The sequence below is a fragment of the Podarcis filfolensis genome (assembly GCF_964270895.1).
Source record: "Podarcis filfolensis genome assembly, chromosome: 8".
Classification (NCBI taxonomy): domain Eukaryota; kingdom Metazoa; phylum Chordata; class Lepidosauria; order Squamata; family Lacertidae; genus Podarcis; species Podarcis filfolensis.
In genome coordinates this window covers 6,341,308-6,366,738 of record NC_139611.1, presented here as the reverse complement: position 1 = coordinate 6,366,738, position 25,431 = coordinate 6,341,308, and the positions used below count along the sequence as shown (strand labels likewise).

The following is a 25,431-nucleotide window of genomic DNA, read 5'->3' as shown; positions in this document are numbered from 1 at the left end:
TCACTCCCTGACTGGGTGAGCGCTGCTGCCAGTCAGGGTTTGTCCACACCCCTGCTTGTCCCATGCTTAAAAAGCTCAGGTCCGAGTGGTTTTCCACTTCTCCCATGCTTTCTAGGCACAGGTCCAAAAGGTTTTGCATTTGCCCCACAGCTCCCCTGGAAGAATGCTCTTTGCTGTTGAATTGGAACAAACAGCAATCCATGGAAAAGTCAGTTGCTGTTTGTTCTGATTCAGCGGTAAGAGCTGTTCAGCAGTGGAACAGACTCCCATGAGAGATGGCAGACTCTCCTTCCTTTGAGGTTTTTAAGCCGAGGTTGGATAGCCATCTGCCAGGGATACTTTAAATGAGATTCCTGGACTGCACGGGGGGTTGGGCTGGATGACCTTTAGGGTCCCTTCCAACTTAGCAATTCTATGAAATCGATTAAGTGGCTAGCCTTGCTTCTGCCTCCATGAAGCTGGAGAATTGCTGGCGTGGAATCAAAGCTTTGTCTCTCCATGGGCAGCTCTGACAGGCCACAGCTTTGCGTTTCCCCCTCGCTGGGCTTGCAATGACAAATCACACATTCGCAATTCAGGTGCCTCAGCTGCTTCTTTTTCTATATCGCCTCGCCAGGGCCATAGGTAATTAGGTATCTGAAAAACTTTGCCCCTCGCTAGGAAAATTGCCTTGCATCAAAAGGGCAGTGGACTTCCCCTGAGCTGGAGGAGGCAGAAATAGCCTCTGGGGGGAAGCACCAAGGTGGAACGGGAGCAGCCTTGTGGCGGGTGGGGAGCTCAGCTGGGCTCTTTCCAAGAGGAAAGAGGACCTTTGGGCATTTGGTCAGGGGCCACACCTTGGGCAGGTGGGCAGATCTTGCCATTTGCAAACTATCCTTTGCCTGTAGGTGCAGAGAAATATGCCCAGGGACTTGCATTTGCTGGAAACAGGAAACTGCGCCACAGATCTTATATGTGTAAAATGGGGTGCATCCATCAATAGAGCACCCCCCTTTTCACCACTGCTTTCCTCCCTCCTCCTGCCAGTTTACTTACAGCTGCTGCACCTTCCTGGGCTAGTTTGTTTGTGACAGATTAACATAGAAAAACTGAGATAATGAGGTAAATGTCACACAGAGGCTGGGTACTGCCTTCTTTTTCATTGGCAGGGTCCCTACTTCATGCTAAAAGTTTAAATGTTAACACTTAGAATTATAAGAGACGGAAGGTACCACCTGTCCCTGGATCATCTGGTCCAACCCACTCCGGTGCAGGACTCTTTACAAGATTCTTTGCATTTCCAGTGAAAGGCAAACGGCTGCATTTCAGCTGGCTGGAGATCTTTTGTGAAATCTCGATGTGTTTTGCACATTGAACCTCTGCAGTCAGGAATAATATATAATAATAATAATAATAATTTATTATTTATACCCCGCCCATCTGGCTGAGTTTCCCCAGCCACTCTGGGCGGCTTCCAGTCGAGTGTTAAAACCATACAGCATTAAATATTAAAACTTCCCTAAACAGGGCTGCCTTCAGATGTCTTTTAAAGAGAAGATAGCTGCTTATTTCCTTCACATCTGAAGGGAGGGCGTTCCACAGGGCGGGTGCCACTACCGAGAAGGCCCTCTGCCTGGTTCCCTGTAACTGCACAGAGTTCCATGGATCTTACCCCTAGTTAGATTGCTGATATGTGTGCATCGTAATGGATCAGCACCATTACCTGCATTCCTGGACACGCTGTGGGGAGCATGGCCATGTGGGACTCTCCTGATGAGCTCCTGCACTTCAGAATTTGCCATGGCATTGCAAGTCTGGATTGCAGGGAGTGCCAAAGGGGACATGTGCCTTGGGCAGCCCGTTAGGGGGATAGCAAACCATATTTTGTCCCCTTCCTTTTTCATACCCCTCACTGCCTGCAGCAACACAGAAGCAAGTCCCTTTCAATGTGGTTTCTTTGCAGGGTTTGTTCTCCACTGGGTGGGGAAGGGGAAGAGGTGTCTAACAGCTGGCCAGGGAAAGAAGGCATGGGAAAGGGAGCACATCTGGTCTGCAAGAGCAGCAGCATCAAGAGCAGCCAGCAAGGTCATGTGGCTTGGAAGATGTGCTTGAAAAGCCTACAATCTTAACCAAGTCCATACAGCAGTAAACCTTATCCAGCCTCTCTTCAAAGGAAGCGTGGTCTAGGCTTCCCTGGGATTCTCCCATCGAAACATAAGATGCAGACTTGCACAACCGGCACTGGTACAGGTGCCATGTAATACCCGTTATGCATTTATAAGAACTCAAATCGTTTGGTTCTTTGGAACTCCCCGCCTCTTGAAATCAGGCCGGCGTCTTCACTGTACTTTTCACAATGCCAGTGCTGCCAACCGAAGCGGTCATGTCGGCAGACAAGGGTGAGGCGATCTCGCAAGTGAACCGGTCCCAAGTTGTTAAGGGCTTTATATACTAATAGCAATACCTTGAACTTGGCCCAGTAGCAAGCTGGCAACCAGTACAGATCTCTGAGCAAAGGTGTTCTGTGCTGACGAGGCCTCACTCCCGTCAGCAATCGTGCTGCAGCATTCTGCACTAACTGCAGCTTCCAGATCAAGCGCAACGGAAGCCCCACATAGAGTGCAATGCAGTCTCATCCATGAAATAACTGGTGCATGAACTACTGTGGCTAAGCTGTCCGTAACTGTTTGAAACTGTACTCCCTGAATTATTCCTTCACCTGCTTACAAGGAGAGGCTTACTAGCCATTTTAGGCACTGATTTCTTTCTGTTTTGTTTTTTAAAAAATAATCTCTTAAAGCAAAAGGTAATTATTTTTTCATGTCCTGTGTACAGTCATACCTTGGGTTGAATGTGCTTTGGGATGAGCGCATTCGAGTTGCGCTCTGCGGCAAACCGGAAGTAATGGAGCGTGTTACTTCCGGGTTTCGCCACTAGCGCATGCGCAGATGCTCAAAATGACGTCATGCGCATGAGCAAAAGTGCCAAAACGTGACCCGCACACGTGCAGATGCGTGGACACGGGTTACGTTCGCTTCGAGATGCGAATGGGGCTCTGGAACGGATCCTGTTCGCATCTAGAGGTACCACTGTATTCCATCTGGTGAAGGGCCTCACTCCTGCCAGCAGTCATGCTGCGGCATCTAGATCAGGCACCCCCAAACTCAGCCCTCCAGATGTTTTGGGACTACAAATCCCATCATCCCTGACCCCTGGTCCTGTTAGCTAGGGATGATGGGAGTTGTAGTCCCGAAACATCTGGAGGGCCGAGTTTGGGGATGCCTGATCTAGATGAAGCACAAGGGCGGCCTCACGTAGAGCGCATTGCAGCAATCCAGCCCAGTTCTCAAAGATCAACTCAGTTTCACACATGCACACCCCTGCTAGCCAGGAAGCTACTTACCCCCTGTCAAGCCAAGGTGGATACTCCAGTAGATCTGAAGGCACAGGAGCTCCTTCTTCATCCCGCGCTTGCAGTGGCAGTCGTAGAGGGGGCTCTCCTGTAGCACCTCCAGCGCTGCCTGGCACTCCTTGTTGGCCAGCATGGTGTTGCGGTCACGCCCGGCCACACACTGGCGCAGCGTGCGGTAACGGGAGCTGCAGCTGGGCTCGGCCGCACACAGCTCGTTGGCGCGGACACAGTCCACAGGGATCCGCCAGGTGTGGAAGTCCTGGGTGGTGAGCGAGGAAGAAGCAGCCCAGGTGTGCAACATCTTGTCTGCAGGCAAGGAGGAGAACATAGAGAAGCGGCTCAGAGAGGCAGAGAGCAGAGATACAGGGCACCACGTCCCCAAAGCCTGGGTAAGCAGTGTTACAAACTCAGATATATAAGCGAGGCACCAAATGGCTCCTTAAACCAAATTTGCAGTCACCAAAACGGAATGTCTAGGAGGCAAGACGGCTCTAGAGTCTTTTTTCCCAAAATGATGGACTGACCGTGATTGATTCTCAGTTGAACATCTCGCTAGTTCACAATCTTGAGCTAGGTTAAGAGCATTGAGAACTTAAAGAAGAAAAGTCACTTGAGCCAAGGACAGTCCAACAGGCCTGTTCTGACCTCTTTCTCTTAATCATGAATCACGCTGCACAGAAAAAGCATTTGGGCTGCAGAAATTCATTGCAACTGTGCAGATAAAATATAATTGATAGAATTCTGCAGGATTAGGCTGTGAAAACTGTGCCGATCCAACGGTCCCCAGATGGTGGAGATGTCAGGTGTCATCCTGGCCCCCAGGCATCTTCACTTGGTTGCAAGTGACTGAAAGCCAGGTGCAAAATGAGCCTGGTGCCTGGCTAATTTTGAACACTGTGGGTAAGGGGTGGCATGAAAGAAGTTCATAAAAAAATCATCCTGACATGGATAAAGTAGACCAAGAAAAGTTATTCTCCCTCTCTCATAACACTAAGAACTGCTTGTGGGTATCTAGCCCCTGGTCTGATGATGATGATGATGATGATAATTTATTACTTGTACCCCGCCCATCTGGCTGGGTTTCCAACAAAGATTAAAAATACATTAAAATGTCACACATTAAAAACTTCCCTGAACAGGGAACAGCCTTCAGATGTCTTCTAAATGTCAGGTAGTTGTTTATCTCTTTGACATCTGGTGGGAGGATGTTCCACAGGGCGGGTGCCACTACCGAGAAGGCCCTCTGCCTGGTTCCCTGTAGCTTTGCTTCTCACAGTGAGGGAACCGCCAGAAGGCCCTTGGAGCTGGACCTCAGTGTCTGGGCAGAATGATGGGAGTGGAGATGCTCCTTCAGGTATACTGGACCGAGGCCATTTAGGGCTTTAAAGGTCAACACGAACACTTTGAATTGTGCTCGGAAACGTACTGGGAGCCAATGTAGGTCTTTCAAGACCAGTGTTATGCAGTCTCGGCGGCTGCCCCGAGTCACCAGTCTAGCTGCCGCATTCTGGATTAGTTGTAGTTTCCAGGTCACCTTCAAAGGTAGCCCCACGTAGAGCCCATTGTAGTAGTCCAAGCAGGAGATAACCAGAGCATGTACCACTCTGGCGAGACAGTCTGCCTGTAGGTGGGGTCTCAGCCTGTGTACCAATTTAATAATAATAATAATAAATAATAATTTTATTTATACCCCGCCCTGGACACAGAATTGACCTGCGCCTCCATGTACAGCTGTGAATCCAAAATGACTCCCAGGCTGTGCACATGGTCCTTCAGAGGCACAGTTACCCTATTCAGAACCAGGAGGTCTTCCACACCAGCCTGCCCCCTGTCCCCCAAGAACAGACCCAAAATGTTCTTTGGTTCTGATGTTTTAACATTTCTGTGTTACCAGAAATGGCAATGAGAGGATCTAAGTATTAAAATAGTAGCCCCAAGCTCCTCCTGCCCCACCTAAAAGGCTGCCTCTCCTTCAACTCAGCAGGATCACCAGACCTTCAAGGCCTCACAGCTGGTGAGTGTTAGCACACGGAGGCCACCCACCATCCTTTCCCAGACTAGCCCCAGGAGAAGTGAAGAGCACACCACCCAGAACCTGCCATCGCGCAGCACCCAAGGGTGCTTTCCTGAATACTTCATATATTTGCTGGAAACTGCCTTGAAGCATTTGTTCGGGCAAAAGGCAGAGAAGGCATCTAGCAATCAAATGCATGGACCACACATGGACCAAGAGCCATGAGAAAATGCAAGCTTCTTGTGTCTCATCATCTGCTGACAGAAACCAGGTGTGCTCCTGCCAGCCAGGAGACGACAACCTTTGAGGGACCAGGTGCACATCTGGAGATCTGAAGAAACGCCCTGGGCACCACAAAATGTGGAAGAAAAACTGAGGGTTACTCAAGAACCTCCTTGCCCACACACAACAGGAAAGGCATACACACAGAGAGAATATTTAGGACAGATAGAAGCAAGTTTTTCTTCACATTAAACTAGGGCACTAAATTATGTCTAAATTATTTGTATAGAAACATAAAAGTGGCTTGCTTAAGCCATGCAGTCTAAGCTTGGAGTATCTAGCTTAGGGCTCCTTACAGGTAAGGTTCACATGGTGGAAGTGAGAAAGCAAAGCATTTGCTAACCTTCCTCTCAAGGTGAGGGGGTGTGACCTATCTAGGTCTGGCAGAGCAACTTACTCTATGGTCTTAACCCCTTCGTGCATTAATTAGGGTTAAGCATGTTGCTTGTATGAGGCTCATTTATCCCACATTGGCAGATGGCAACACCTGTCTCAGCAGCAGCAGAAGCACCTGGGCAGCTCTTTTGCAGGTAAAGCGCTTTCTTCTCTTTCTTTCTTTTTGTCACTTTAAAACACCGAGCTGCCAGCCTGTCTTTGGCAGGAAGGTCACAACTGAATGTCAAATGAAAGTGTTACTGGAACGACAGTTCTGGGGGCACAGTGGGGAGGCGGACTGCCCAGCACTGCCAAGCCTCACTTTTCATATTTTTGTTGTTGTTGTTGTTGTTGTTGTTGTTGTTGTTGTTGTTGTTTATTAAAGATTTTCTTGTTTTACAGAAGTATGTGTAATGTCTCTCATATTTTTTCCATGTAACATTTTTACAAATCAGTTTCATTTGTTGAGACATTAGGGGGGCAGAGGGGGAAGATGGGGGGGTGGGGGTCGGGTGGCGATGTATCTATTTTGCTTAATGTATGTGGGGTTTGGTGTCAACGTTGCTTGTGCAGGTTCTCTGCTGTTCACTTGTGTTCCTTTGGTGGTGAGAGAGGTTGGGGTTGGCCTAGGGTGTGGTTGTTTGTGATTGGCTGTGGTGATCTTTGTTTTTGTGTGTGAGTCGGGTGGGTGGGTGAAACACCATAACCAGACATTGGAGAGACCTGTCAGGAGTAAGCATGGACCAATAGTACCAAATAGTATGGGAAACAGCCCTACTACAAAAATTAACCAATACAGTGGTACCTCGGGTTAAGTACTTAATTCGTTCTGGAGGTACGTAACTTAACCTGAAACTGTTCTTAACCTGAAGCACCACTTTAGCTAATGGAGCCTCCTGCAGCTGCTGCACCACCGGAGGACAATTTCTGTTCTCATCCTGAAGCAAAGTTCTTAACCTGAAGCACTATTTCTGGGTTAGCGGAGTCTGTAACCTGAAGCGTATGTAACCTGAAGCATATGTAACCCGAGGTACCACTGTAAACTGAAACTGGCACAGGGACAAACAGAAGAAGACGCCTTTACCGCGGTATGGTTCCCCTTTATCACATACACAGTTCACGTTTCATTTTTCATGTATCACAACTTTCCTCACTGTTCAAGCTGGGTGGAGCCAAGAGGAGCAATAAGGGTACAGCAAGCTCAGTGTTGTTCATTGAAGGACAGCTTCCAAACACCACGTTTAAAGAGAAAGGCGGAGAGAGAGAGTCCTGCTGTTTCTTCTCCAAAGCCAAGAATATCCCATTGAAATGCTGGGGCTATAGTCATTCTTGGGATTTGAAGAACCCATCTCCTGCACAGCTGTCCTACAAAGTCAGCCCTTTCTAAAGAATCCAGTTGCCTTTTTATTTTCAGGCACCAAAGAAACATCCCAGCAGACTCCGAGAGCCTCCTAAAACATCCATCAAACCTTACTGCAAGACAAGAGGAGGACAATGGCGATTCTTTCATGTGCTGCAGAAGACGGAGGAATCAGAAGTAGCTAAGAAGCAAGAGGAGTCAGGGGTTGTGCTGCGCAAAGGCCTTGCCACCGTCTTGCAGGAGGGATATGCTTGGCAGAATCCCAGACTACATCCCTTAACCAAATGCATGAAGATGGTCTGTACTCTGAAACACTTAAAAAGTACATGCCCAACATCCAGACTGCAATGTGTTGCCTGTTTTGTAGTCCAGTCAAATGAAGAAACTGTGCTGTCATCACTTACATTCCTGGCTTTGAATCTTGGATCCGACAGATTTTCAGGAGCATGTATCGGATGGCAATAAAATTTATGTTGCTTTGTTCTTACTCCCAAGCCCAGTCCTTTGAGGTTTCATCTAGAAGGCAGAAAGAGATCCACCAACTATGCCAAGAAGAGGAAGACTACAAACAAAGAAAGCATTGAATCCTTCTTACTTCCCTTGTCACAATGGCAAGGCCCCCCAAGAGGCAGAAATGTATCTCTCTCTTGCATTTGAGCTGTACTCTCAGGGCTTGCTTGTCCTGGGGTACAGGAATTGTAGTGATCCAATACTGTACATAGCTAAAGGTAAAGGGACCCCTGACCATTAGGTCCAGTCGTGACCGACTCTGAGGTTGTGGTGCTCATCTCGCTTTATTGCCCGAGGGAGCCGGCATACAGCTTCCGGGTCATGTGGCGAACCAGAGCAGCGCACAGAAACGCTGTTTACCTTCCTGCCGGAACGGTACCTATTTATCCACTTGCACTTTGAGGTGCTTCAAACTGCTAGTTTGGCAGCAGCAGGGACCGAAGAATGGGAGCTCACCCCGTCGTGGGGATTCGAACCGCCGACATTCTGATCGGCAAGTCCTAGGCTCTGTGGTTTAACCCACAGCGCCACCCGCGTCTCTAATACAGTACATGGTGTTACACAAATGTCTTACTGTTACACAGTTTTAGAAATCATTTGGAGGGCATAAATATATGAAAACTTGGTCTTAAACATTTTGTTCCTCATTCTAAAAGAAAATATTTCTTAATCCAAAAACCTTTCAAAATGTCCATGGGGGAGGGGGGACAGGAAGGACAGAATGGGAGAAAAAGGGCTTTGAAGAAGTGGGGAAATACCTGTTTTCTCCCCTTTTTCCAGTCCATCCCCATCCAGCCTTCAAAGCTCTACATTTGGGCAAAAATTCCTAACTTAACATATATTCTAACAGGGTTCAAATTGGCATTACTGACCAGGAACAAGATTTGGGGGCAAAGGTGGATTCAATCCCAGTGTGTGGGAGCCTTGAAAAAAGTGAATTCCGTGCTAGGGATCATTAGGAAAGGAAACTGAAAATAAAACTGCCAATATCAGAATGCCATTATGTAATTCTATGGTGTGGCTGTACTTGGAATATTGTGTACAGTTCTGCTTAAAAGGTAAAGGTACCCCTGACCGTTAGGTCCAGTCGTGGACAACTCGGGGGTTGCACGCTCATCTCGCTCTATAGAGCCTCAAAAAGGATACTGTTCAAGGTCTATAAACCTATTATTTACCACTGAACTGGAGCAAACAGCAGTCTGCAGAAAACCTGAATCAGGCATCCCCCAAACTCGGCCCTCCAGATGTTCTGGGACTACAATTCCCATCATCCCTGACCACTGGTCCTGTTAGCTAGGGATGGTGGGAGTTGTAGTCCCAAAACATCTGGAGGGCCGAGTTCGGGGATGCCTGACCTGAACTGTTGTTTGCTCCAATTCAGCAGCAAAGAGCAGGTTTTCGGTGGGGAAGGGGAGGGAAGCAGCACTTGGGCACAGACCAGGGAAGTGCCAACTTGTGCCTAGAAAGGGCAGGGTGTGGACGAGCCCTGAATGTTGGATGATTTTGGACAGACACGTGTCTTCACATAGTTCAGCTTTGGAACTCACTTGCACAGGAAGCTGTGACCATCACCAACTTGGTGGAAGATTAGACATATGAATGGAGAACAAGGCTATGGATGGCTGCTAGGGCACCATGTTGGCAGAGGCTGGCTTTCACTGTCCCCAGCCTGGGGGTCTTCTGCATTTCACTGGCCCTCCAGTCATGCCGTCTCAGGAGGGTCCTGTGAGAAAGTGGAGAGGGAATTGCTGCTTCCTCTTCTAAGCCTCCATCTGTGAAATGACCTCGGTCTCAGACTGCTGTCTGCAGGAATTAGATGCTGAAAGTCTGGAAAGCCCTGAAGGGGTTATCCTAGCAGCCTTGAAGCAGAGCACCCCGTCTTCCAAATGCAAAGGGGTTGGGCTCCATCACGTGTCAGACATGTGGGTGCTGCGCGGAGGTTAGCACAAGGTGACACAAGAGCCACAGTTCACACATTCCTTTGAATTCAGCACCCTCTCAGGGTTCACCTAAGTTCACCCAGTTCCATGCCTGGGACATGTTGTTTTCATTAAAACTGCATGATGCGCTGAGAGAGAAAGCATGACAAGATTTGATGCCTTCATCTGCTTTACAGGATTAAAGTCACGCAGACTCAGGAGAGGAGGGAATTTGGGAGCGGTGAATAAGTTGGTGTGTTCTGATTTCATAGGCTTGTAGAGCTGGAAGGGACCCCAAAAGTCACCTAGCCCAATGCCCCGCAGAGCAGGAATCACAGCTGAAGAATTCTTGACGGATAGCCATCAACCTTCTGTTTAAAAACCTCCAGTGAAGGAAAGCCCACCATCTTCTCAGGTAATCTGTTCAACTTCCTGATGTTGAGCCAGAATCTCCTTTACTGTCACTGGAATCCATTGGTTTGGATCCTCCCCTTTGAAGCAGCAGAAAACAAGCTTGTTCCATTTTCCATGGGTCAGCCCTTTAGACATCTGAAGATGGCTACTGTGTCACCTCTCAGTCATCTCTTCTCCAGGTTAAATGTACCCAACTCTCTCCACTGTTTCTCATAATTCTTGGTTCCGGACCCTTGATCAGTTTGGCCATCCAGCTTTCCACACCTTCAGCTTGTCAATTTCCTCCTTAAACTGGGCTGACCGGAACTGGTCACAAGACTCCAAGTGGAGTCGGACCAACGCAGAACAGAACAGTACTATACTTCCCTTGATTTAGCTTCCTGGGAACCTCCAAGAAGAGCCAACAAAGGCTGCATCTTGGGCTGCTCAATCCTGACATCCATACTTGGCCAAAGCTGTGGTTGCTCAGCTTTGGGCACCTGCTCTGAGTGTCATATGAGCCACAGAGACCAGCACTGCACAGAATGAGGCAGAACGGGTTGTCCAAGGTAAGGCCAAGAGTTGCAGGCAACTTGGGAAGCTGGTGGCCAAGGTGGTGTCAACCCTTTGAGTCAAAGCCAAGAACAAGGCTAAAGGAAAAGGAGGGAAGGGGAGGGCTGTCAATGTCAGCACAAGAAGATACAATGGAAACTTGAAATGACCAAATGACCAGTTGCCTAAAGTAATTTGACACAGGCAAACAAGCAACAGCAAAGTTTGGGAAGCCAGGAAGCTGGTTCATCCAGCATCGGACCATTGGTCCATATAGCTCAGCACTGTCGACAGGGGCTGACAGGGGCACTCTGGGATTTGGGGCATGCTCTCTCCACCTCCACCACCCCCAATCCAGAGGGAGAAGCAGGCCTGGGTGGGAGCCATGGCAGGACAACCCCTTAGTAGTGGGTGAGAAGAAACTGCTAAGAAACCCGAGGAACAGGATCCAGCTGCCGCCAGCAGAGATCAAAACTTGAGCCTTCAAAGGGCATCTTCTCCCAAGACTTTGTTCCTGGCCCAGTTGCTCTTTGAAGTGCGTCAGTAAAGTTTTAAGGCTTTGTAGATCCCAGCTCAGGGAAAGGATGGCCTGCCTTAGGGGGTTTATTAGAGCATTGCCCATCCCTGCTGGGTGCATGGCATTTTCCCAACCCCATATGCTCCGGACGACAATTCCCATCAGTCCCAGACAGCGTAACAGATGCTGAACTTTTAAGACTGCACTGGCTGGGGCTGATGGAAATTGTACTCCAAAGCTTTGAAAAAGGATTCGACCACCATGGGATGAGGATACAGCTATCAGTGGTTGCTAGCCAAGATGCCACTGTGCCTCAGAAAAGCAGCTGCCAGGAACTGCAAGTGGGCAGAGTGCTCATGTGCTCATGTCCAGCTTGCAAGCTCCCCAGTGTGAGAACAGGATGCGGGACGAGATGGTCCATTTGCCTGACCCAGCAGGCTGCTGCTCTTATGTTGGAAAGGAGGCAGAGAAGGCTCTGCCCCACATCCATGGAGCCCAGCAGGCCAGCAAACACAATCACCTCCTCTCTTCGCAAGAGTGAGTCTCTCTGTCTCTCCCCATCTTCCTTCTCCTCCCCCCACCCCACCCCCAAACTGATCCACTTAATCCAGCGTAAATAAGCTCAGCATTTCAGGGCTGCAGCTCTCCACCCTGCTCCCCCAGGAGGGAACTTCGCTTCTTTTGTACTTTGTTTGGCTTGGTCTGGCAGGAACATCCCATTGAATGGGAAAATTCAGCTTTCCCCTAGCTTGGTTCAGGCAACGCCCCCCCCTCTTGCCACCCACTTGACTAAGGAGGGAAGACTGGGAAGGTTTCCCAACAGCTTCTTGGCTGAAAGACAGTGGGGAGGGGGGTCAAAAGGGCTGCCTCTCCAAGGCCCCCTGCCTCCAAGCACACACAGCCTGGCACTGGCTTGTAATCTGGGCCCATAGAGCCTTTGCCCGCCCCACCCCACTGATGCCACCACCATACATAGAAAAGGCACCGGGCAGAGCCCCTAGGAAGTGAGGCAGCAGCGACACCTACAGGCAGGTGGGCCCTCTGCCCATTCAGTGCTTCCCAAGGCAACACACAGGTGGGGCAGTTCGAAGGGTTGCTCCTCTAGATACTTTCCAGCATCGTGTTCAAACCGGAGCCTGCCTGCTCCATTGCAAGGCCCTCTGAAGGCTAGTGCCTGGTCCCTGGCAGTAGCCAGCACACGGCCTCTCCATCCCAGAGGCTTATGGGAGACCCTGGACACTGGCCTTGAAGCCTTGCATGGTGACCCCCACCTGAAAGGGAGGTGCAGCTGCCTCAGAGAGGCCTTCTGATCAAGGCCCCAGTTCCTCATGACCTGGCTCTACAGCACACAGAGGCTCAGGGGGACCAGGGTGGAGCTGCTTTGGCATAGGCAGGAGGGTCAAACAGCTGGGGCCAGAAGGAGGCCAAAAGCGGAGCGCTCTGAGAGGTAGGCAAAAAGGAAAGTTGAATGGTTGTTTGTGTGGCACCGGTCACATCCTGGCCTATCCTTCCTCAGAGAAGAGTTTGGAGTTGATATCCCGCTTTATCACTACCCGAAGGAGTCTCAAAGCAGCTAACATTCTCCTTTCCCTTCCTCCCCCACAACAAACACTCTGTGAGGTGAGTGGGGCTGAGAGACTTCAGAGAAGTGTGACTGGCCCAAGGTCACCCAGCAGCTGCATGTGGTGGAGCGGGGAATCGAACCCGGTTCACCAGATTACGAGTCTACCACTCTAAACCACTACACCATACTGGCTCTCAGGAAATGAGATAAAGTTGGAGCAGTTGAAATAACGTGTGAAGGGTCTGGATCAGGTGAAAAGGGGTTTCATCTAGCCCAGTATCCCATTTTCACAGTGGCCAAATGCTCCTAAGAACTTAAGATTCTGGACAGACTGCCTGTGGACCTGGAGGTTCCATAAGAATATAAGATCCTGATGGACCAGGTCAATGGCCCAGCTAGTCCAACATCCTGCTCTTACATTGCCCAACCAGATGTCCTAAAGGGAATGTTGCAAGAAGGAGCTGAACATAACAGCAATTCTTTCCCCACTTGCGATTCTGAACAACCGGAGGATTATTCTTACTTAAATCCCCCCCACCCCTATTTCCAGGCAGAGGTCTGTGTCAGAGCAGGGTTTGTTTGTTTTTGCCCCAAACTTTCCCTGCAAATACCCATTCTTTAAAGCTGAATCGGAGAAAACATCAATTTGGCTTTTCAGCGGATTGACGCTTGCTCTGAATGAGATTTAAAGGGTGGGTGTTCGCGGGGAAAGCTCTAGAGCAAAAAGAGGGTGGGCACTCAGACACGGAGCTTTAAATCGCAGGCTGTGCCTGTTGATAAGGGAAAATAGAAGGTGTTGCAATTCCGCCCCCCCCCCCCCGGGTTTAACACTGGAAAGAGGGGAGGAAAGGTAAGCCCTGAGAGTCAGAAGTGTGACTGCATGGCTATCATGGCCAGCACCCCTTGATAGGTCTCTCCTCCATGAATTTGTCCAATTCTCTCTTAAACCACCACTGGCGCCTGCAGTGCCATTGGCCTATGACAGTGGTCACTCCTAAGTTCAATGACTTGAGTCTCAGAGCATTTCCAGACAGAAAGAAATAAGTCCTTTCCCACCTCTAGAGGGGAGGGGGCAGCCTTTCTGTTTGGGGGGGCAGCAGGGCAGGAAGAGCAGAAGTATTAACATTTTTCCTGTACTCAGACAACCGTTCCTGGCAAAATTCACCACCGCAGAACTACTCCATCAGCATCTCGTCCTGAAGGAAAGAGAGCTCTCACGTTCCAGCTGTTCCCCTCCCACACACCCTTTGGCTTTATTGCATCATTTTAATTGGTGCTTTTTGTTTTAATATTTTTATGCACACCATTTTGTGGTGTGCATGCAGTAAACACGTTGTGTAAACAAACAAACCCGTTGCAAAGAAGCAGAGTTCTGCTCCAACACTGGACACAGCGGGGAAGGGGGCGGTGTACACTGAGATACAGTGTGGTGTACTGGTTAGAGTGTTGGACTACGACAGGCATAGGCAAACTCGGCCCTCCAGATGTTTTGAGACTACAGTTCCCATCATCCCTGACCACTGGTCCTGTTAGCTAGGGATGATGGGAGTTGTAGTCCCAAAACATCTGGAGGGCCAAGTTTGCCACTGCCTGGACTAGGACCTGGGAAAGCAGGATTTGAATCCCCACTCAGCCATGAAGTTCACTGGATGACCTTTGGGGAGAGCCATCTATGTCACCTTGATCTCCTTGCAGAAAAAGGTGGGATATAAACTCAATAAAATATTGGAAAGATTTGTGAAATGATTTTGTGTGGACAACAGTCATTGGACAGGGTGTTGGGTGAGAAGCATGTGAGCTCTACATTGGGGAAGGGGTGCTCGGTTTTAAACACCAGCTATTTCAGGAAAGAGTCCCAAAATTGGCTGCATATTGATTGTGCAAGAGGAGCTTGAGACCTTTGACCTCGCTGCCTCCATGACCACCAATCAACAGCCCGTCACTGGCACTTCTATACCACCAGGTGGAGTCACCTGGTACAGTAAGATCATAAGCACATAAGAAGAGTTTGCTGGATCAGGCCCATAGGGGCCCATCTAGGGCAGCACTCTGTTCCCACAGTGCCTGACCAGATGCCTCAAAGGGAAACCCGCAAGCCGGATTTGAGCACACAAGTACAGTGGTACCTCGGGTTACAGACGCTTCAGGTTACAGACACTTCAGGTTACAGACTCTGCTAACCCAGAAATAGTACCTCGGGTTAAGAACTTTGCTTCAGGATGAGAACAGAAATCGTGCGGCGTGGCAGTGGGAGGCCCCATTAGCTAAAGTGATACCTCAGGTTAAGAACAGTTTCAGGTTAAGAATGGACCTCCAGAACGAATTCTTAACCCGAGGTACCACTGTACTCTCCCCTCCAGTGGTTACCAGCAACTGGTATTCAGAAACATTGCTGCCTCCACAGCATAGCCATTGTGGCTAGGAGCCTTCTTTGCCATGAAGTTGTCTAATCCTCTTTTAAACCCATCCAAGGTGGAGGCCATCACTGCCTCCTGCTCTGTGGGAGGGAGTTCTGTAGTTTAACCATGTGCTGTGTGAAGAAGTGGCTGTTGCCATTCATTTTCGTTGTGTGCAGGAGAAATGTGATTCCCCCTGCTCCTTCCTCCCCTGCCCCCCCCCCAACAACACACACACACACACACAAGCACTTGGAAGAGAGCCATTATCTGAATGGTGTTCAGCAATGGTCTTCCCTCCCCCTTTAGGCAGCTTTGGTACCCTTGTCTAGCGCAGCTCATCCCTCATCTGGAACCCCCCCCCCCTTGAGCATAGCAGACTGTCTTGCATAACCAGACAATGCATCTCTGATCAAGTTGCTGGAAAGGAGTGGAGCCCAGCACCCAGGGGACACGTGCTGAGAGACAATTTCATCCCATGTAGTACCTGCTCCTTTCCTTGTGTGACTGTCAGCGGAAGGCCAAGACAGAATTCAGAAGCCACTTCGGCCCTAGAGGCCAATATGGCAGCACTGTGTGCTATGAGGTTAGGCAGTTTTTCACCAGACACTTATGCAAGGCAACATAGAAAAGTTGCAATGGCAAATGGTGGCAGAATATTATTTGTTTGTTTGTTGCATTGATATCCCGCCTTTTCCTCCAAGACCTCTGTGAGGCAGCTTAGGCTGAGAGTGAACGATTGGCCCAAGATCACCCAGGAAGCTTCATATCTGAGTGAGGATTTGTTGTTTTTTTATAATAATTTTTATTGATTTCCAATACAAAAATTGTACAAAAATTCCATATCCAAGTTTTCACAGAATATCTCTTTTTGAACTTCCTTCAGCTTCTCTGTTAATCATCCATATTTAATCTTTAGTTACACATTCCCTAAATTTTATATTGTCATTAATATACCCTCCTACTTCTATTTCTTTTTAACAATACTTCTCAATTTTCACAGTGCTTCTTGAAACCCCACTAGCGTTATCTGTCCATCACTTAAGCTTTTCAGATATTCTACAAATTTTTCCCAGTCCTCGAAGAACTTTTGGTCTCAAAGATATCTAATCTTCCCAGTTAATTTGTCCAATTCTGCATAGTCTGTCAGTTTCATTCTCCATTCTTCAATCGTCGGTAGTTCCTCTTGTTTCCATTTCTGAGTGGGGATTTGAACCCTGATCTCCCAGGCCCTAGTCCAACACTCTAACCACTACACCACACTGGTTGCTTTGACTTTATCACCACCAAACAACACTCTTAGAAGCAGCAGACACCAAGCACAGCAAGAAACAAAGCAGTCCTCCCTCTAGGCTTGGGATCCACAAAGCAAGGAAGCAGCTTCAGCAAGCAGCAGCAACCTTGATCGTTAACAGAATCATCCATGAGAGGGATGGGAAAAGTCACCCACTCAGGATGGTCACCCACCAAACTGCCACAGGTCCCACTCACGATAATCCAGCCCAGATGAGACCACTATATCCCAAGGTATCAAGAGAGAACTAAATCTAGCAACAAAACAGCAGGAACCGTATTTACTCTACTGCAACTGCAATCAAGAGCACCCAACTCAAGATACTCCACTTGGTTAAGACTCGGTGATCCATCTGTCCTGTTTCAGTTTCTCTGTTTCCAGAATATGCTTCCATACGGGGATAATGTAATCCAAGCCATGGACACAAAGCTCACAGTGCTATGGGAATCCCCCAAGGGTCGTTCCAGGAGACCTAGCCCCTAAATCTCATGCCCTGCATCAGGAACAAGGGCCTGAAAACCACATTCCCGCCCCCCGAACCAGGAAGAGAAGGGCAACTTCCCCATTCCCACTGGGATCGCTCTCCTTTCACATGGTGCCTGAGCCCATCCCACTTTAAAAACATCAGCTTCTTCCTCGTTTTGTGACCCTGTTCAGAAGCCAGCCTAAAGACATCCGTGGAATTGATGTCCTGTCAGTTCACAACGAGACACTCTCCATGGATTTTGGACCTGCTCTGCATTGGTGATCCAGGACCTGGCTTGTGCGAAAAACAACGAAAAACGAATGCCTTTCCCTGCTAAATCTTCTGGACACCCAAGTTATCCCAGGCACCTATTGATGTCTGTGGTCAGCCAGCAAACGGAAAGCAGATCTGGAAATCTAATCATGCAGTTTGTCTGGGTGCCAAACTCTTGTTCCAAAGGTTGCATTTGTAATTGGTTTGCCCCCTGCCTGGATCACCTGTCCTAGTGCCAGCCCACACTTTGCTGTTGTATCAAGAGAAGAAGAAATCCCACACACGCCTCCCGAAGACAGAATACCCCCCCCCCCAACAAAGAAAGCCAGAAATGCTCGCTGCCAGCTAGTCAAGTCTGTACGCTCTCCTCCAAACCCACAGCAGGCCTTTTTCTTTAAAAGTCATATGTGAGGCAACACACACAGAGGACAGCAGATTTGTGGAACTGGACTGTTGGTTCTGCTGACAAGTTCCAGCTTTCCTTATCATACAAAGGACACCGTTTCAGTTGCATGCCACTCTTGAAAGGTAGAGTGACCCAGCTGTGGCTTTGCAACTCAACTTCAACTCCCAGAATCAGCCCCACACGAGAGCAGCTTTATTCACCAACCTGGCTGACACCTTCCAGATGTTTAGGACTACAACTCTCACCACCACCCCCAGCCAGTGCAGTGACTCTCCCATTCGTTGAAGCATCACACAGCTGTAGGTTTGTTAGGACACCAAGGGAAGTTGCATAGGAACGTAGGAAGTCAGACCATTGGTCCATCTTGCTCAGTATTGTCTACACTGACTGACAGCTGCTCTCCAGGATTTCCAGCAGGGGATCTCTCCCAGCCCCTTCTGGAGATGCTGTCAAGGATTGAACCCAGGCCCTTCCACATGCAAGACAGATGTTCTACCACTGAGCCACAGCCCTTCCCCAACACAGCAGGAGGGCACCAGGTTGTTGGAGAGTATTCCCGGTAAAAGGAAGGAGGTGGGCAGTCTAGATCCAGTTGGGTGGCTTGGGTGGGGGGTCCACTGGATCCTGGACCTCATCATCAGCCCTGCTGGTCATTGCTGTTGCCAGCGGCCCAATCCTGGCCACCATCTCCTTACACTGCGTTGTTTGCATGCACACACATTTGTGCAGAGAAAGACAACATGACGACTGGGGTCAGTCTCAGCCTCCAAAAGCATTGCAGAAGGCAAGGGCAGTGGAAAGGGAAGAGGCAGAGGTGGGGGAAGGCTGGGGGGCTCAGCAGGCCTGAAATGAGACACACACACGCACCCTTCCTCCATTGAGAATGGAGGCTCTCTCAGTGACAGCACCAGTCACTAGCCCAAGCGGGAAATGGGGAGTGGCCAGGTTGTGGCAGGAGGGCAGGCGTGAGCTGCATCTCCAGTGTGGCGAGGATCGCTCTCTCATGCCCAGTTACAGCCAGGATGCCCAGAGAGGGCAAAGATGGGTTGGTAGGCTCCTGGGGTCCCTGCGCCTGTTCCAGCTGGTCTTCCTGCCACAGACCTTTGTGAGGTCTTGAGGAAGACCCTTCCTTTCCCTCGCTGGTTCTGCCATCCCTGCACAGACATCTGGCATTCTGGGGGTGGGCAAGTGCTTAGCTCCCACTGAGGTCATTTTCTAGTCCAGCAAAGCACTTAAGGCGGTCTCTTCACGAGGCGCTGGCCGCCCGCAGCCTGGTGTCAGCATTTGGGGAGAGATGGAGGTGATCCTGCTTCTCTCCCCTCTTATATATGGGTGGGTGGGCAGGAGACACCCCCCTCTCCGCCGCCCTGGCCTATTTCTCCAACTCGCCCTTCAGGACACTCCCCTCCCGCCCCTCAACCTAGGACTCGACCTGGGGCAACCCCAGGAGACTGGCCTCTCACTATCCTCCAGCAGGCGGGCGAGGCGCACTTTTATGCCCCCCAGCTCGTAAGCCAGGGAGGTTGATTCCTCCGGACAAAAAGAGAGGACGCCCCCCACCCTCCGCCAACCAAATACACCACCCTCCCACCCCCACAGCTCCGGTTGGCCTGGAAAGACAAAGGTGACAATGCCGCCCGCACCCCCGCGCTCTCCTTCTTTCAACTAAACTTTCGGCGGGGGGCTCTCCAACCCGACCTTGGCGGCGGAGAAGCAGCTCCGATCAGGAGCGCTGCGGTGAAGCAGCCAACCCCCCCCCCATCCCCCCCCGCCAGCCATGTCCCATTTCCTGCCGCGCTCCCAGCTGGCAAAGGCAGCGCTGCCCCCCACCAGCTGAGACGCCCCCTGCCAGGCAGATGCGCCCCTCCAACACACACCCGTCCTCCCTTCACACAAGAAGACCCACCAGCGCGCCCCCGTTCCAGTCTCCCCCCACCCCGCTCTCAGTCCAGGCTCGGGCGCCCCTCCGCCTCGCCGTCCAGGGTCCAACCTTCCCCGGCGCACCTGCTCGGTCACTCACCCAGGCAGAGGAAGAGGCAGAGCACGCCGGCGGCGATCATGGCAGGCAAATCGTCCCCGGGACCGGCGGCGGCTCCGCCAAGGCAGCAGCAGCAGCTCCCGCGCTCCGTGCGCTCTCACGGCTCCGTCCGCCCGTCCTGCCGCCGCCGCCGCCCTGCTCCTCAGTCCCCGCGAGGCGGAGGCGCCGTCCGCCGCTCCGCCGGCAGCATCTTGCCTGCCTGTCTCTTCCACGACGACGGAGCGGAGCTCAGAGCGGAGGCTCCATGCCGCGCCGCCTCTCCGCGCTCTCCGCCTGCCCGACGACGACAACGAGGACGGCGCTCGGCTCGCTCTGGCGGCCGCGGGAAGCAGCCGCAAAAGTGGCCGGCAGGAGGCGGAGGAGGCGGAGCTGTCCGCGGTGCTTCGCCCGGCCTCCGCGCCCGCTCCTCGGCAGCCTCTCCGCAGCCCGCCGGAGCCCAGACGTGCAGAGCTCTCCCCCGGCGGAGGCGCGGGCGGGCGGGGACCTTTTGAGGCGGAGGGGAGGCCCTTGGTGGCTCCGCCAGGGAGGGAGCGAGGGCGGGGCACAGCCTCGCCCGGGCGCGCCGTCCAACTTGGCCCTGAAGACGCGCCGCCCGGGATGCCGCTACCTTCTGCCCCAGCAGCGGCGGCGGCGGCGATGCCTCCTCTCCGAGTAGCGGCGCAAGGGAGGCGGCGAGAGGCGGATGCAGCGGGGCGAGGAGGAGTCGGATCGCGCGCCGTCGAGCCTAGCTTTCGCAGGACCTACCTGACCTCCCACCCCACCTCCCCGGGACGTCTCCGGGGACGTGGAGCTGCCTCCCCAAACCAAAATCGTGCCTGGCGGTGGTGTCCTGCCGCGCTGGCGCCAAACGGCCCCGAGGGCATCTCTGAGGTGCATACAAGCGTGCCAAGCAAAGGAACACCTCTGTGTGCGTGCAGAGTGCGTTTCCCTCCCAGCTGATTTCACGCAGCCTGCTCTCCAAAGCTCTCCACGTTCATTTTTAGGAATGCTATCTTTGCATTCATATCCCACCCTTTCCTCCATGGAGTTCAGTTTGGTGCACCCGGTTTTCCTCCGCCTCCCCGTTTTTATCCTCACAACAACCCTGTGAGGTAGGTTAAGCTGAAGGTCAGTGACTGGCCGAAGGTCACCCAGTGAGCTTCTTTATGGCTGAGTGGGGATTTGAACCCTGGTCTCTCCTAAGTCCTAGTCCAGCATTCTAACCACTAGGCTGCCCTGACTCTCTAGCTTCTGGTTTTGTGCCTTGGAGGTCATCTCAGTGCAGGATCTGACAACTGCAGCCTCCACCAGCTCATAAGGAACTCTGGCCTGCCCCATCAGCTCAACAACCTTCCTGTTGGAATGTTTGCCCCAGGTAGAGGATCTTCTCTTTTCTAGATCTGACCCCTTGCCCATTATCTCTAAAGAGAGGGTGTCTGCATGGAGAGGCAGAGAGACAGAGTGCAGATTTGGGAAGTGGGCCTACTGGTAGGGAGGTGGTTCTGAGAGAGGCCTTTTCAGCCTCCTCTAAGCCACCTGCCACCCCTAGCTGAGAAATCTGGGCATAGGTAGCCCTACAGATGCATGAGTGTCTCCCAGCAGACTGGTGAGCAGCTGCTACTGGCCACAGGCTGCTCTGAGGGCTCTCAGGTGGCCAGGCAGCCTCAGCTGAGACAGGGCCATGATTCTGCCCAGCCTGCAAACCACTGGGCCTTTCCCCCCCGGCCTTTCTGGGCGGCTCATTTCTCCAGGCCTTAGAATCAAAGAATGATAGAGTTGGAAGGGCCACCAAAGGTCAGCTAGCAATGCAGGAATCCAGCTGTATCCCTGGGGACAGAATGCGACAACCAAAGAGGCTAGTTTTGCCCCACCATCTCTTTCCTCCTGTGCTTCTTAGATGGGTCTCCCGGCCACCAACCTTGGAGGGGGCTATGAGCTCCCACTGCTGCTCCTGCTTTCCCAACCTGCCTGGGTCTGTGGAATATACTTGGAGTCGAGAGTGGATTTCATGCTCTTTATTCAGCTCATAGTGGTGAGGAGGAATGGAAGTTCCCCCAGAATGTCTGCTTTATATACATTATTTACACAATGGGCCCCACGTGATTGGCTAATTCCGGGATTCTCCTGTAGGCCAATCAGGTTGTGGATTCCCTTCCACCTGGAGCTGGATTGGGTGGCTCCTGCGGACCAATCAGACTGCTGCATTCTGAATCCTATTGTTCTAGGACCAATCAGACTGCTGCATTTTGGATCCTATTCAACTCAGTACATAACACCCTGTGTGACATTGAGACTGATTTTGCCCCTGGGGCTGCCCTGCATCTTGTGGGAGATTCTGCTGACTTTCTCCCCACTTCCCACGAGAATTCTTGCCCAGGTGCCAAGATGATGGGGCAGACACAGTGACCTCTGTCCCTTCTTGGAGCTGGCTAGGACAGGAAGGGGATGGGAAGGGGCAGAACACCTGCCGTGCATGCAGAAGGTCCCAGGTTCAATCCCCAGCATCACCAGGTAGGGGTTGGAGAGACCCCTGAATCTGAAACCCTGAAGAGCTGCTGGTGGTCAGTGTAGACAATACTGAGGAAGATGAACCAATGGTCTGACTCCATATAAGACAGCTTCCTATGTTCCCAGCACAAGGTATTCCATTTGTGTGTGAGAGAGAGAGAGAGAGAGAAGGGGAGAGAGAGAGAGAAATTAATTATTGTTGTTTTTGTTGTTTGTTTGTTTGTTTGTTTGTTTGTTTGTTTATACCCTGCCCATCTGGCTGGGTTTCCCCAGCCACTCTAGGGGGCTCCCAGCAGAATATTAAAAGCACGATAAAACATCAAACATTTAAAGTTCCATAAACAGGGTTGCCTTCAGATGTCTCCTAAAAGTCAGATAGTTTTTTATTTCCTTAACATCTGATGGGAGGATGTTCCACAGGATGGGCACCACTACAGAGAAGGCCCTCTACCTGGTTCCATGTAACTTTGCTTCTTGCAGCGAGGGAACCACCAGAAGGCCCTCGGAGCTGGACCTCAGTGTCCGGGCTGAACAATGGGGGTGGAGACACTCCTTCAGGTATACTGGGCCGAGGCCATTTAGGGTTTTAAAGGTCAGCACCAACACTTTGAATTGTCCTCGGAAACGTACTGGGAGCCAATACAGTGGCACCTCGGGTTACAGATGCTTCAGGTTACAGACGCTTCAGGTTACAGACTCCGCTAACCCAGAAATAGCACCTCGGGTTAAGAACTTTGCTTCAGGATGAGAACAGAAATCGCACAGCGGTGGTGCGGCAGCAATGGGAAGCCCCATTAGCTAAAGTGGTGCTTCAGGTTAAGAACAGTTTCAGGTTAAGAACAGACCTCCAGAACGAGGTACCACTGTATAGGTCTTTCAGGACCGGTGTTATATGGTCCTGGCGGCCACTCCCAGTCATCAGTCTCACTGCCGCATTCTGGATTAATTGCAGTTTCTGGGTCACTTTCAAAGGTAGCCCCACACAAAGCGCATTGCAGTAGTCCAAGTGGGAGATAACCAGAGCATGCACCACTCTGGAGAGACACTCTGCGGGCAGGTAGGGTCTCAGCCTGCATATCAGATGGAGCTGGTAGACAGCTGCCCTGGACACAAAGTCAGGAGTCAGGAGTGTGGGAGGAAAGGAATCCAGAGCACAATGCCTGGCTGAAAGGGATAGAGGGAGGGCAGAACTGGGGCACCCTTAAAATTAGCCCTGCACAAAGTAAGTCAGCCCACATGACCAAGCAGGCTTATGGGGCCACCCACTGGAAAGCTGAAATAGTGGAAGAAGGCACTCATGCCCCCAAAGGGAATTCCCAGCAGGGTGAAATTTCTCAACTGTCATGGAGGTAGCATGATGGTGGATACTTCTTAAAACACACAACACAGTTTTGCAAAAACTTAAGTCAAACAAAATTTTGATCTTTCATGCAAGGCTTTCTTTCTTTTGCTGCCTCATGGAGTGAGGGAGCTTTGTTCTTTCTCTCTCTACTTTGCAGAGGAAATCTAACTAAAGGTTCAGAATTCATTTTTGTTTTCTTTTGTTTAATTTTCATCAACTGGTGAACAAAAAAAAAGTGCAGAGATAACAAAAAGAAAGAAAACAATGAATGAAAAGGCTGCGGCGTTTGGGACATGAAATATACTCGGAGTCGAGAGTGGATTTCATGCTCTTTATTCAGCTCACAGTGGTGAGGAGGAATGGAAGTTCCCCCAGAATGTCTGCTTTATATACATTATTTACACAATGGGCCCCACGTGATTGGCTAATTCCGGGATTCTCCTGTAGGCCAATCAGGTTGCGGATTCACTTCCACCTGGAGCTGGGTTGGGCGGCTCCTGTGGACCAATCAGACTGCTGCATTCTGGGTCCTATTGTTCTAGGACCAATCAGACTACTGCATTCTGAATCCTATTGTTCGAGGACCAATCAGACTGCTGCATTCTGAATCGTATTGTTCTAGGACCAATCAGACTGCTGCATTCTGAATCCTATTCAACTCAGTACATAACAGGACAGTTTAAAGAAAAAAGCAAATACTGGTAAGAGGTGACATGATAGAAGTTTATAAAAGCATGACTGACATGGAGAAAGTGGATAGAAAAGAAAAGTTTTCTTCCATCTCTCAAAACACTAGAACTCATGAACATCCAAATGAAGCTGAAGGTGGGAAGATTCAGGACAGATAATAGACAGTATATTTTCATGCAACACATAAACTTGCCATCAGTGATGGGAGCATGTGGCCAAATCTTGCTGGTCACAGTGAGAACATGATGTTGGACTAAAGCGGCCATTGGTCTGATCCAGCAGGATTGTCTTATGTTCTTAGGTTCTTGTTTGCTACTTTTGTTCCACCCCATCTGGGGAACAGCACTCTGGGGAACCTTACCCTTTGCAGGAAAAAAGCAGCCTGTGTCAAACTGCGTGCCTTCTTTTCCTCAGTGATGCTTTGTCAGTTGATAAGCCCTTTGCCTCTTTGACCCTTTCCATAAGGCAGCACGCTCCACTCCTCCAAGGACAAAAATGCACGTTCCCCCCCATTGCAGGGTTTCTTCATTGTGAACAGACTTCCCTCCTCACGATTCCAGAACCACACGCAGCAGGGTTGCATGTTGAGGCAAGAGATCAACGCTGCCTCCCACCGCCGTGCTGGATTAGGTCAACTGCAAGGGAAGCACTAAAAATAAATGTGGTGTTTGTTTTCCTTTCCATCTTTCCAATTAGGAAAGGTCCTAATTTGGCAGCAGCTGCTTCTGCTGTGGTTCCCCTGGCTCTGGCCTTCATGGAAAAAAAAGAGAGATTGGAAGAGGCCCCTTCAGCCTGGAGCTTTTAACTGATGTGGGCTAAGCCATTGCTGCTGCCTTTGGGCCAGAGCTTCCTTTGGAAGCCTGCTGAGATATCCTTCTTTACGCAGAGAAGATCTAGAACAGGGCGGTCCAACTTTTCACACCAAGTATGCCGAAAGAACACTTGGACACGGAACCCGTGGGTTGCACGCTGCCTTGCAGTGGGGTGGGGAGCGAGGCTGAAATTTGATGCCCCCCCAGCCTTCATTCTGCCTTCCCAAGCTTCCCTCCCACATCCTTCCCAAAGCTAAAAGGTACCATTAGGTCCAGCCGTGGACGACTCTGGGATTGCGCGCTCATCTCGCTCTATATGTCGAGGGAGCCGGCGTTTGTCCGCAAACAGT

At 50.7% G+C, this 25,431-nt stretch overlaps 1 protein-coding gene across 1 annotated transcript in view; it reads right to left on the bottom strand.

Annotated features, from left to right (window-relative positions):
• The window catches only part of GFRA2 (GDNF family receptor alpha 2), an 83,025-nt gene extending 62,821 nt beyond the window's left edge, over window positions 1–20,204 (bottom strand). The window contains exons 1-2 of the mRNA XM_083629542.1: window positions 19,733–20,204; window positions 3,383–3,697 (exon numbers count right to left, since the gene is read on the bottom strand). Of these exons, the coding sequence (XP_083485668.1) occupies window positions 3,383–3,697; window positions 19,733–19,772 (355 nt within the window). The 5' untranslated portion in view covers window positions 19,773–20,204. The remainder of the gene's footprint in view (window positions 1–3,382; window positions 3,698–19,732) is intronic.
• Window positions 20,205–25,431: the final 5,227 nt, after the last annotated feature.